The 13,670-nt window shown below is 40.5% G+C and overlaps 1 protein-coding gene across 3 annotated transcripts in view; it reads right to left on the reverse strand.

Moving 5' to 3' along the window:
* The window catches only part of LOC112252685 (membrane-associated guanylate kinase, WW and PDZ domain-containing protein 2), a 233,779-nt gene that overhangs the window by 93,820 nt on the left and 126,289 nt on the right, over positions 1-13,670 (reverse strand). For all 3 annotated transcript variants that reach the window (XM_024424141.2, XM_024424140.2, XM_024424142.2), the window contains exon 5: positions 6,993-7,227. In XM_024424141.2, coding sequence (XP_024279909.1) covers positions 6,993-7,227 — 235 coding nt within the window. The remainder of the gene's footprint in view (positions 1-6,992; positions 7,228-13,670) is intronic.

A 13,670-nucleotide genomic window follows, 5' to 3' on the forward strand; every position in this document is an offset into this window, starting at 1 on the left:
GTTGGGAAGATGAGCTGTAAACGCAATCTGAAAAAGAGAGAGAGAGATGGGAGAAAAAGGGGGGATTGGTCTACACACTGCGAGCGATTTAGACTAAGTATGCATTGAGATACTGACCTTTCATTACCAGGCCACTCGTGACAGGAAAACAGGGACAAAGGGGGGCTGTAAATGAGAAGAGTTGTTACCGGGAATAAAAGGTTCCGTTTATAAATGTACATTCTAACAGGGATGATGTGTGCTGAGTTGAGAAGCTGGAATTCAAGTCCTAGACTCAAATTAAGCACTAAGGACTGTCATTCTGAATTTGGGTTGGATCATTTATAAAATGTTGTGGTTATGATTTGGCTATAGCAAGAGAGAGTTGCTCTTAAACTGGAGGGGTGGGGGTACTGCTCAAATTTATTAGACCTAGGGAGGCTCTAGAAACATTATCTAAGTATCCTCCGACAGGGAGGTTGTTAGAGAACTCACTGGATGATAGCTTGGGTCAACCACTTTTTTTTGTTCTCTTTTAATGTTAAATCACATCGATACATAGAGATGTCTGGATGTTAAATTGCATACAAAGCTCATAGTCTGCGTTGTGCGATAACACCCCAAAGATTAAAATTAAGGATAAGGCACGGAGAACATCATAACATGGGCATAGAATGTAACGGATGGATGGTTCTTTCCCCAGTTTTGGTCACATCAAGGGTGGTGTGAAGTTATTAAACATGTACTTTTTCTCTCTTTCCTTTTAAAGTCTATGTTTTTAGGTTTCGTGGAACATAAGAGTGATCAGTGTTCCAGAGGAGGGTATATTGACTAATTGATTTGAAAATGTTTTAGTATGTTTATAACTGTAGAAGTGCATTGGGAGTAGTGACTAGTGTGTTATGGGTTAGATGGAATGATATATGTGCAAATGTAGCAGGGGGAGGGAGTGTTGGGACAGTGTTTGTCTGGTCCACACTCAGTACTACTTATAGCACCTGCAACGGTGAAGATCGGCATGTCTCTCCTCGGTGGGTGCATAGTTCTCACGAGAAGTGAGGTCCAGCTGTATAATCGGTGACCTTGAAGTGGAGCTAAAGAGAGAGAGAGACTAGATTCCACTGTAGACATGTTGATGGATTGGGTCTGGGAGCTACTTTAAACATCATATTTGGGTTGTTTTATTGGTTAATGCATCATGTGAAAGAGGATAGATGTTGGGGTAATTGTACTCTAAACAACATTTTGAAGGCATTGATGTGAAAGCATATACAGTGCTGAGTTACCTCAAGAGGATGTAGCGTTGATTAGGGATATGCACTTGCCTATCAGGTGACAATGGAGGGGATGGGGAACAAAGTGAAAATTACATGGCTTGGGAATACCTCTCGGAACCTGGGGCCGGAAAGGTGAAGCATGGGCCAAAGCATGAGGTGGCTTTTTAGGGCTTTCATTTTTTTGTGCAATCCAGCAGAAAAGTATCCTGGAGGCATAGAGTCAGGTGAAGATAGAGTGGGAATTGTCATGGTCTCAGACTTTGGTTTTCATGCATATATAATTTTGCATAGTTTATCACATTGTTAAAACTGGTATGTTTTGTCTTTCTCGTTGTTTGCAAGTCGTATGCTATCACACAAGTGGATAAACTAAAAGCAGCTCAGCTGAAAGGAAGGAAGTCACCAGCTTCAGCTGGAATGTAATTTTGTTGTGTGATGAGAGATGGAAATAAGATTGTGTATGGTGTGATCATAGAACAGAGGCCATAAGTCTCGGAGTTCGAAAACCTGAACCAGAGGTTCACCGTCCGGTGATCCCAGGGGACCAGGACTACATCAGAGTGTTCCGGAGGAAGTGGAATGAGCCAAGGTGAGAGGGTCCCTACGAAGTGGTCCTAGCAACACCAACAGCCGTCCAGGTGAAACGAAGCACTACTGGTACCATCTAAACCACTGTACTAGAGTTCTGGAGGCGGTCGGCGAGCGACCATCGAGCCATGAGGAAGCAGGGGATACTGATTCACCATGCAGGAGCCCGGAGGGAATGGAAGGAGAGGATGTTGAAACCTAGAATAAATGGTAAAAACACCTCCTACTAGCACACCAACTAAGACAATGGCAGAAACACAAGAAAGTGGGTTGCTACAGAAAATCTGGACATCTGTTACCAACTAGGGTAGCCACAATGAAGAAACTACCCCAGAATCAAACATTGACCCAAAATTGAGAAAAGCAACAAAAAAATGGTTGGTATAAGTGGGCCAGCCCATGAATTGTATACTGTGTAGCAAATCCCCATGACAGGTAAATTAATCGTACCTGAACTTGCGACATTTGAGGTTTGTGCAAATGGTGCAAACTAGATGTGAAACTTTTCATCATGCTGACCCAATTTTCTGTGCCATGTGCCCAAGGGTCACCCCTTGTGCCCCTTATGTTGGGATATGGAATGTATTTAAAGGATACACATAGTACAACAGAATATAACCATGTACTCAATGTAACAGTTGCTGAATGATAAATGATGTTAGACCTTCTGAATATCTGTTCGCCTAGACATGTATGTGACATAGGGTTTTCCAGTTACAAGAGTCCATGGACCGTGCCCTCAATCCTCTAACAGGTTTTTTCCACTTATAACCGAATAGTTGCTAGAGAGGTGTCTGTGAGGGAGGGACATAGTTTAAGTGTCATATTGAGAACAATGTTTTAAGGGTGTATGAGGTTTAGTGGATTATTTTTTATGTTTTTGTTTTTCATATATTTTACATAACAGAACCTTGGGCAAAGCTAAGAAATACATGCACATGCTTTTACACTGTATGTTAAAGGACAATTGGCTTGAGGATGGTCTAATACTTCCTTCTAGCTATATATGAAAGGAAATGTTTGGTCCTGACTCCCCAGTATGAATGAGAAAGTGAAGCAAAGGTTGATAAGGTGAAAGGGAGGCAGATTGTCTCCTAAACAACAGAGAAGGTGCTTCCCTTCTCACTTGTACTGGACAAAGGTTTGGGACTTAGTAAGTCGCATAGGGGTGATATATTGGGAATGTTCCAGTACATGTGTGCACATTATACATCTTAGAGTAGAAAGCAGAATAAGTGCACTCTATATCTGTGTCTAGGTCATTAGGCTAAGGGAGCCATTACCTAGTCCCATAAGGTACATTATACGTGCATTAGGAGGTACCCCTCCCGCCCCCACATCTTTCTCCATGGCCTGCAGTACCCCCTTCAGTAGCCTGCCCCACAGCAGAGCTAACTCCAGCCTCTGGCCAATGCGTCCTAGCCCCCGCTGCCAACTGGTCGGGCTTGTCTGCACTAGCACTCTCTCTCTGGACCTTATGTGAGCATGCAAACTTATTGTGCCCTAAGTCCCCAGACTCAAAACACTGCAAACTATCTGTGCTAGCAAACAATGTGTAGCACCCCTCCCCATGCTTAACCTTAAAGTGTACATTTACAGTTGAAGTCAGAAGTTTACATACACTTAGGTTGTAGTCATTAAAGCTAGTTAAAACTTCTTATGCCTAGGCGTCCCGATAGCAGGACAACTTCCGGTGAAACTGGAGGGAACGCAGTTCAAATAAATAATCATTACAATTATGGATATTAAACATGTAGGTACATGCAAGTGTCTTATATTGGTTGAAAGCTTAAATTCTTGTTAATCTAACTGCACTGTCTGATTTACACCTGCACAGGTTTCATAAATTCCTAAAATCAAAAACAGCAATTATATTTTCACTTAGTTTTTGAAAATCTTCCTCTGAGTTGCCATCCAAAGGGTCCCAGCTATAACATGCAGTGTCATTTTGTTAGATAGGATATAAAGAATGATTTTATGTTTAGTTGGTGCATTAAATTTGCGTGATCCACTCATTCAAAATGCAGAGAAAGGAATCCAAATTATAACATTTCAAAAGGAAAAAAATATGTTCATTAGGAAACCGATATTAGCAGGCAAAGGTCTTGTCTTCATCGCGCGCCCAAACAAGAATTTCCGATAGTGTGTCCCAGTACTAAATCTCCTATTTGTTAATCGTTTTGGAAGAAACAAGCCTGAAACCTTGAACAGAGTGCTGACACCCTGTGGAAGCCATAGGAATTGCATACTGGGAGCTAGATTTCATTATTTCCCTATACTTTCCATTGTAAGAGCATGCCCCCCCAATTTTTTTTTTTATTCTGGTCGGTTTTTCTTTGGATTTTCTCCTACCATATATATTGCGTTATAGTATCCTACATTATTTTAACATATCTACAAACTTCAAAGTTTCTTTCCAATGGTAATTATATGCAAATCCTGGCTTCAGGGCCTGAGCAACAGGTAGTTTACTTTGGGCACGTCAATCAGACAGAAATGGAGAAAAAAGGACCCTAGCCCTAGCAAGTTTAAACAAACCATAGTTTTGGCATGTCGGTTAGGACATCTAATTTGTGCATGACACAAGTAATTTTTCAAACAATTGTTTACAGACAGATTATTTCACTTATAATTCACTGTATCACAATTCCAATGGGTGAGAAGTTTACATACAATAAGTTGACTGTGCCTTTAATAAACAGCTTGGAAAATTCCAGAAGATGATGTCATGGCTTTTGAAGCTTCTGATTGGCTAATTAACCTGTTATGGCTGCATCCCTTTGTTCTCAATTTCCGCCTGAAGACATACCCAAATCTAACTGCCTGTAGCTCAGCCCCAGAGGCAAGGATATGCATATTCTTGGTATCATTTGAATGGAAACATTCTGAAGTTTGTGGAAATGTTAATTGAATGTAGGAGAATATAACACAGTAGATCTGGTGGAAGAAAAGAGAAAGATACGTTTTCTGTTTTTTATTGTTGTAGTATCATCTTTCACATGTACTAGAATAGCCACACAGTCAGATAGGATGCTGGAGATAATTTTGATGGATAACACAAGAGGGCAACTGTAGGTGTGCAACGTTTCAGACTGATAACTTCAGGAATGGGTGAGCTACATGACATTTAGCATGAAGTCACCCAGGTGTCCCACACAAGTTGCCCAAATGTACCCAAGTGGCCGAATTGGTGAAATGACCTATAACTATATACAGCAGTGCAAATAACTATATACAACATATCAAAAAGCAATTCTAACACACATACACACAAAAAATGTTTAAAAAAATATTAGAAAATAAATATATATTTTTTAAAAACTGTACACCCCTTGGAAGTCCCCGTCATAATATTTTGCTGCCTTGTGCCATGTCCCATAGCAGTCTCTTTCTGATGTAAAGCAGAGGCAAACTGAACAAGTGGTGCATTTCATGCGACACAGAACACAACGACGCCTCCATGCTGTGCCCTTTTGGCCCTGAGGCACAGTCATGCCTGCAGTAATGAACTGTGGCATATGAACACCACTGGGGGCACAGGTAGAGCGGGCACCGGGGGCTAACAGTCAGAGTTGCTATCACTGTGAAAGAAAACATTTAAAAAAATATTTGTATTGTATGAGCCTTTTATCATCACATAAAATCCGGCCATTGTTATATATATATATATATATATATTTTTTTTTTTAAATACAGTTTTATATCTTTATGTTTGAAGCCTGAAATGTGGCAAAAGGTCGCAAAGTTCAAGGGGGCCGAATACTTTCGCAAGGCACTGTATGTATATATATATATATATACACACACACACACACACACACACACACACACACACATACACACAAACAAACCAACACACACACAAACAAACTACTAATTTCGTTGCAAAAAAAAAGTTATTTTTTTATATATATATATATATATATATATATAAAAAATATATATATTAATTTTTTTATATATAATATATATATATATATATATTTATATTTCATAAAACGGCATTAGCACTTACCCGTCCAGAAGTACGTCCTGTCCTTGCAGAAACAGCTCCTCAGTTCGTTTGAATCATAACACTCCAAGATTCCTCAAACAAAAAATCTGTCTCACTTTCACTTTAGAGTTTGACTTCGCTTTACATGATTTATTCGCCATGATATCTTCAATGAAATCGTTGAAACTACTTTCCGAAATACAGCTGCCCGTAAAAAGCCTTTACAGCAACTCCTCTGATCGTCAAGGTGAGAATGGAGTTCCCTGCGCGTGCGATTACAACCAAGGAATTGTGATCCAACCCCAAACCATTACATACTGGCGTTTACTTCAGCTCATTGGCTATCTACCCAGCTAGATTTCAAGAAGATCAGTTGTCATTGGGCAGAAATATAGTCAATCAATTCGCAAAAATTATTGGTGCGTAAGGTAGTCATTTATCGTTGTCTTCAAATCAGCTCACTTCGGTCAATACTACCCGCAAAAAAACCAACGTTATTTGGCTGTGTTGCAAACATCCGGAGGAATGCACTGAAACCCACCATGACTAGATAAACGATTGTTTACAGGGGCGAATCACGCCGAATGCTCCGTAAAAAATTGATAGAGATGGAATTCACGGCACAAACAGTTTACAAAATGTTTTGATTTAGGCTATAAAAATGGATTTTATCAAAGAAAATGGCACTTCATTTGATCAATCGGTCACCCAGGAAGAGAAATAAGAGCAAGATATCAGAATGTAAGTCATAATTTCACCTTCAGATGTGAATGTGTAAAAACTGTCATGGCGGAAAATGTTTCTGTTCTTGATTGCTCTTCTCAAACAAAAGCATGGGATTTGTTCTCTGTAATAGCTATTTTAAATTGGAAAACGTAGTTTGATTTACCAAGATTCTAGTCTTTTGAAGGGTGTAAGACACTTGCATTTTCAAGAATGTTTAATGTTACGAAGTTGTATTTTTATTTTTTTTATTTTTAAGAAGTATTTAACCCCCATCCCCTGTGTATGTGGAGTGGGGGTGGGCATGAGGGGGATTGTCTGTGGGTGAGAGGAGGGTGAGATATTTAAGGTGAACAGAAGGGGCAAAAATGCTCTAGTAGGCCCTCTGTTCCTCATTAGAAAGGCAGAGAGAGACAAAAACACAAACTTACTCTATGAAGTAGACCTCTTCTTTCTCAGTGTAGGCCATCTCCCAGTTGTCGGGTAGGGGTCCCAGTTCCTCCTCATCTCCTTTGGGGAGTTTGGGGGGCGATTTGGGGGGTTCCCGCTCTGGGGACTCCTCTCCCTCTGTGGGGGGCTCAATGAAGGGAGGGGGAAGGGTGAGGACATCCATCATAGACACCTCCTCAGACACATCCGTGCTCTTGTCCTCATGCTCGCTTGACTCTGTAGAGAAGATAGAGAGAATCAAATACAGAGAGCTGTATTAAAGCTCAGCACTCTATATACAATTGAAGTCGGAAGTTTACATACACCTTAGCCCAACTACTATTAAACTTAGTTTTTCACAATTCTTGACATTTAACCCTTGTAAAAATGTATGTCTTATAGGTCAGTCAGGATCACCACTTTATTTTAAGAATGTGAAATGTCAGAATTTTTAAGATTTTACCTTTATTTAACTAGGCAAGTCAGTTAAGAACAAATTCTTATTTTCAATGACGGCCTAGGAACAGTGGGTTGACTGCCTGTTCAGGGGCAGAACGACAGATTTGTACCTTGTCAGCTCAGGGGTTTGAACTTGCAACCTTCCAGTTATTAGTCCAACACTCTAACCACTAGGCTACGCTGCCGTCCCAGAATAATAGTACAGAGAATGATTTATTTCAGCTGGTCAGAAGTTAAACATACACTCAAATATTATTTGGTAGCATTACCTTTAAATTGTTTAACTTGGGTCAAACATTTCATGTAGCCTTCCACAAGCTTCCCACAATAAGTTGGGCGAATTTTGGCCCATTCCTCCTGACAGAGCTGGTGTAACTGTGTCAGGTTTGTAAGGGTTCCTTGCTCGACACACGCTTTTTCATTTCTGCCACAAATTTTCTATAGAATTGATGTCAGGGCTATGTGATGGCCACTCCAATACCTTGAATTGGTTGTCCTTAAGCCATTTTTCCACAACTTTGGAAGTATGCTTGGGGTCATTGTCCATTTGGATGACCCATTTGAAACCAAGCTTTAACTTCCTGACAGATATCTTGATATGTTGCTTCACTATATCCACATAATTTTCCTGCCTCATGATGCCATCTTATGATATACCTCCTGCAGCAAAGCACCCCCACAACATGATGCTGCCACCCCCATACTTCACAGTTGGGATGGTGTTCTTGAGTTTGCAAGCCTCCACCTTTTTCCTCCAAACATAACGATGGTCATTATGGCCAATCAGTGCTATTTTTGTTTCATCAGATCAGAGGACATTTCTCCTAAAAGTATGATCTTTCTCCAAATGGGCAGTTGCAAACCGCAGTCTGGCTTTTTTATGGCGGTTTTGAACAAGCTAACAGGTTGCACAAGCTAACAGGTTGGCCTGTCGCACAAGCTAACAGGTTGGCCACAAACAGACAAATAACGGCCTAGTACAACAGTGGTGTGCAGAAAGGCATCTCGTATGCACAACTCATCGATCCTTATCACGAATGGGCTATTGCAGCAGACGACCACACCAGGATCCACTCCTATCAGCTAAAAACAAGAAAAAGTGACTCCAGTGGGCACACGATCACCAACATTAGGTAATTGAGGAGTGGAAAAACATATCCTGGTCTGACGAATCCCAGGTCCTGTTGTGTCATTCTTATGGCAGATTTAGGATTTGTCAAAAGTAGCAGGAGTCCATGGACCCATCCTGTCTGGTGTCAACTGAACAGGCTGTTGGCGGTGGTGTACCGCCATCCAATCTGCAGTAACTGCGTGATGCCATCGCATCAGCATGGACCAACATCCCTGTGAAACATTTCCGACTTGTAGAATCCATGCCCCAAATAATTCAGGTTGTTCTTGAGGCAAAGGGTGGTTTGACCCGGTAATAGATGTGTGTACCTAACAAACGGACCATTGAGTGTATTTATATATATATAATCTTTGAGAACTAACAATCACCTAAATAAAAGATAGACAGTCAGGGAGGTTAAAATTCCAAAAACAATGAATTTAGCAATGTAGATTTCATAATTTTTAGCAAAAGAACACAGCATTAGCTAAGGCAAAATTGAGAATTGCAGCCAACTAGCTTTGAAACTGCTACATTTTGTCTCAGCTTCATGACAGAATATGTTGAATTGAACAGTATTAGCTTTAAAACTGCAAACATTTCAGCTCCATGGAGAAATGTGCATAATTTCAAAACAATTTTGCACATTTTTCTACACCACCCATATGGGGTCCTCCAGAATGTTATATAAAACTCAGCCACGTAGATAGGCATACTCTGCTCACTGCCATGCCCTCAACCACCTAAGCCCATTTTGGGTCCAGAAAACCCCCTGCCTATGTCTGGATAGTCGCAACGGTCGGATTCTGACTTGAGATCTGCTGACTTCAGAAGTCTGTCATTGACATTGGTGGCGTTCCTGCCTGAGTACATTGCAGACATTACATCAAACATTTAGCAGATGTTATCGCGGGTGTAGCGAAATGCTTATGTTTCTTGCTCCAACAGTGCAGTAATACAAAACAATTCACGCAAATGCCAAAAATACAAAGAAAGGAAATATTAGGACAAGCAATCTAAGAGTTCGGAATATAAATACACTACTGTTCAAAAGTTTGGGGTCACTTAGGAATTTCCTTGTTTTTGGAAGAAAAGCATTTTTTTTGTCCAGTAAAATCACATCAAATTGATCAGAAATACATGGAGACATTGTTAATGTTGTAAATTACTATTGTAGCTTAAACGGCTGATTTGTTATGGAATATCTACATAGGTGTACAGAGGCCCGTTATCAGCAACCATCACTCCTGTGTTCCAATGGCACGTTGTTTTAGCTAATCCAAGTTGATCATTTTAAAAGGTTAATTGATCATTAGAAAACCCTTTTGCAATTATGTTAGCACAGATGAAAACTGTTGTTCTGATTAAAGAAGCAATACAACTGGCCTTCTTTAGACTAATATAGTAGTATCTCGAGTATCTGGAGCATCAGCAGTTGTGGGTTCGATTATAGGCTCAAAATGGCCAGAAACAAAGAACTTTCTTCTGAAACTCGTCAGTCAATTCTTGTTCTGAGAAATGAAGGCTATTCCATGCGAGAAATTGCTAAGAAACTGAAGATCTCGTATAACGCTGTGTACTACTCCCTTCACAGAACAGCGCAAACTGGCTCTTACCAGAATAGAAAGGGGAGTTGGAGGCCCCGGTGCACTGAGCAAGAGGACAAGTACATTAGAGTGTCTAGTTTGAGAAACAGACGCCTCACAAGTTCTCAAGTGGCAGCTTCAATAGTACCCGCAAAACACCAGTCTCAACGTCAACAATGAAGAGGTGACACCGGGATGCTGGCCTTCTAGGCAGAGGTGCAAAGAAAAAGCCATATCTCAGAGTGGCAAATAAAAATAAAAGATTAAGATGGGCAACAGAACACAGATACTGAACAGAGAAAGATTGGAGAAAAGGTGTTATGGACAGACGAATCTAAGTTTGAGGTGTTTGGATCACAAAGAAGAACATTTGTGAGATGCAGAAAAAAATCAAAGATGCTGGAGGAGTGCTTGATGCCATCTGTGAAGCATGGTGAAGGCAATGTGATGGTCTAGGGGTGCTTTGGTGGTGGTAAAGTGGGGGATTTCTACAGGGTAAAAGGGATCTTGAAGAAGGAAGACTATCACTCCATTTTGCAGCGCCATGACATACCCTTTGGATGGCACTTAATTGGAGCCAATTTCCTCCTATAACAGGACAATGACCCAAAAGCACAGCTCCAAACTATGCAATAACTATTTATGGAAGAAGCAGTCAGCTGGTGTTCTGTCTATAATGGAGTGGCCAGCACAGTCACCAGATCTCAACCCTATTGAGCAGTTGTGGGAGCAGCTTGAATGTATGGTATGTAAGAAGTGCCCATCAAGCCAATCCAATTTGTGGGAGTTGCTTCAGGAAGCATGGAGTGAAATCTCTTCAGATTACATCAACAAATTGACAACTAGAATTCCAAAGGTCTGCAAGGCTGTAATTAATGCAAATGGATGATTCTTTGACTAAAGCAAAATTTGAAGGACACAATTATTTCAATAAAAAATAATTATAACCTTGTCAAGGCCGTGACAATATTTACTATTAATTTTGCAACACATTTCATGTATGTTTTCATGGAAAAACAAGGACATTTCTAAGTGACCCCAAACTTTTGAATGGTTGTGTATATGTACTCTATATGATGGCGTGTACAGACATTATGGGCAGTATATGAATAGAAAAGGTGTGTACAGCAGTAGTTACAGTAAAATAGGATAGGCCTTGAATAGAATACGGTATATGCAGTACCAGAGAAAGTTTGGACACACCTACTCGTTTCAGGGTTTTTCTTTATTTTTACGATTTTCTACATCTAAACTCTGAAATAACACATGGATTCATGTACTAACCAAAAAAAGTGTTAAACAAATCAAAATATATTTTATATTTGAGATTCTTCAAAGTAGCCACACTTGGCATTCTCTGAACCAGCTTGTTGAGGTATTCACCTGGAATTTCCTTCAATTAGCAGATGTGCCTTGTTAATAATGAGCCAATCAGTTGTGTTGTGACAAGGTAGGGGTAATATACAGAATATAGCCCTATTTGGTAAAATACCAAGTCAATATTATGGCAAGAACAAATCAAATAAGCAAAGAGAAACGCCAGTACATCATTAATTTAAGACATGAAAGTCAGTCACCATGAACATTTCAAGAACTTTGAAAGTTTCTTCAAGTGCATTCGGAAAAACCATCAAGCGCTTTGATGAAACTGAATCTCATGAGGACCGCCACAGGAAAGGAAGACCCAGAGTTACCACTGCTGCAGAGGATACGTTCATTAGAGTTACCAGCCTCAGATATTGAGTTCAAGAAACAGACACATCTCAACATCAACTGTTCAGAGGAGACTGTGTGAATCAGGCCTCCATGGTGCAAAGAATTGCTGCAAAGAAACCACTACTAAAGGACACCAATAAGAAGAAGAGACTTGTTTGGGCAAGGAAACACGAGCAATACATCTGTCCTTTGGTCTGATGAGTCCAAATTTGAGAGTTTTGGTTCCAACCTCTGTGTCTTTGAGAGATGCAGAGTAGCTGAACAGATGTTCTCCGCGTGTGGTTCCCACCGTGGCATGTGGAGGAAGTGTGATGGTGTGGGGGTGCTTTGCTGGTGACACTGTCTGTGATTTATTTCAAATTCAAGGCACACTTAACCAGCATGGCTACCACAGCATTCTGCAGCTATACGCCATCCCATCTGCTTTGCACTAGTCCTACTATCGTTTGTTTTTCAACAGGATAATAACCCAACACACCACCAGGCTGTGTAAGGGCTATTTGACCAAGAAGGAGAGTGACGGTGTGCTACATCAGATGACCTGGCCTTCACAATCACCTGACCTCAACCCAACTGAGATGGTTTGTAATGAGCTGGACCTCAGATTGATGGTAATACAGCCAACAAGTGCTCAGCATATATGGGCACTTCTTCAAGACTGTTGGATAAGCATTTCAGGTGAACCTGGTTAAGAGAATGCCAAGTGTGTGCAAAGCTGTCATCAAGGCAAAGGCTGGCTACTCTGAAGAATCAAAAATATATATATACTTTTTTGGTTACTACATGATTCAATATGTGTTATTTCATAGTTTTGATGTCTTCACTATTATTATACAATGTAGAGAATAGGAAAAATAAAGAAACACTTGAATGAGTAGCCAAACTTTTGACTGGTACTGTACAAATGAAGTGGGTAAAACGGTATGTAAACATTATTAAAGTGACCAGTGCTCAGTGACTGTTTATTTTTTATTTTACCTTTTTATTTAACTAGGCAATTCAGTTAAGACAAATTCTTATTTTCAATGACGGCCTAGGAACAGTGGTTTCAGGGGCAGAACGACAGATTTGTACGTTGTCAGCTCAGGGATTCAATCTTGCAACCTTTCGGTTACTAGTCCATCGCTCTAACCACTAGGCTACGCTGCCGCCTATGTACATATGGTAATAGTATCTAAGGTGCAGGGTTGAGTACCGGGTGGTTGTCACGATTTCCGCCTGAAGTCGGTCCTTCTCCTTGTTCAGGCGGCGTTCGGCGGTTGACGTCGGCGGAGTTCGGCGGTTGACGTCACCGGCCTTCTAGCCACCGCCGATCCACTTTTAATTTTCCATTTGTTTTGTCTTAGTCTTACACACCTGGTTTCACTCACCCAATTACCTGTTTATTATTTAACCCTCTGTTCACCATGTTTGTTTGTGAGTGATTGTTTATTGTATTTTCGGTCCGTTATTGTGTGCTCGTGATGTTACGTTGTACATTTGTCATTTTGAGTAAATGTACGTTGATTACTCATATTTTCTGTCCTGCGCCTGACTTTCTACACCAGCTACACACAGGGCCCTTAGTGGTAGCTGGCAATTTTAGCAGTGACTAAAATTCATGGGCCACATTTATAAAAGCTGCTTATGCACCAATTATGCCCTAAAACAAGCATGCACCAATTGTTACGCAAAAGTTGACATTTTTATAAAAACTGAACTTGATGTGAGAATGTGCTTATCCTCCCACAAACTTTAGACCATGCATACTCAGTTTCTAGGGGTTTAAGTATTGCATTGCAAGAATGAAAAAGTAGCATAATATGGGG

This window comes from Oncorhynchus tshawytscha, linkage group LG06 (genome assembly GCF_018296145.1).
Source record: "Oncorhynchus tshawytscha isolate Ot180627B linkage group LG06, Otsh_v2.0, whole genome shotgun sequence".
Taxonomy (NCBI): Eukaryota; Metazoa; Chordata; class Actinopteri; order Salmoniformes; family Salmonidae; genus Oncorhynchus; species Oncorhynchus tshawytscha.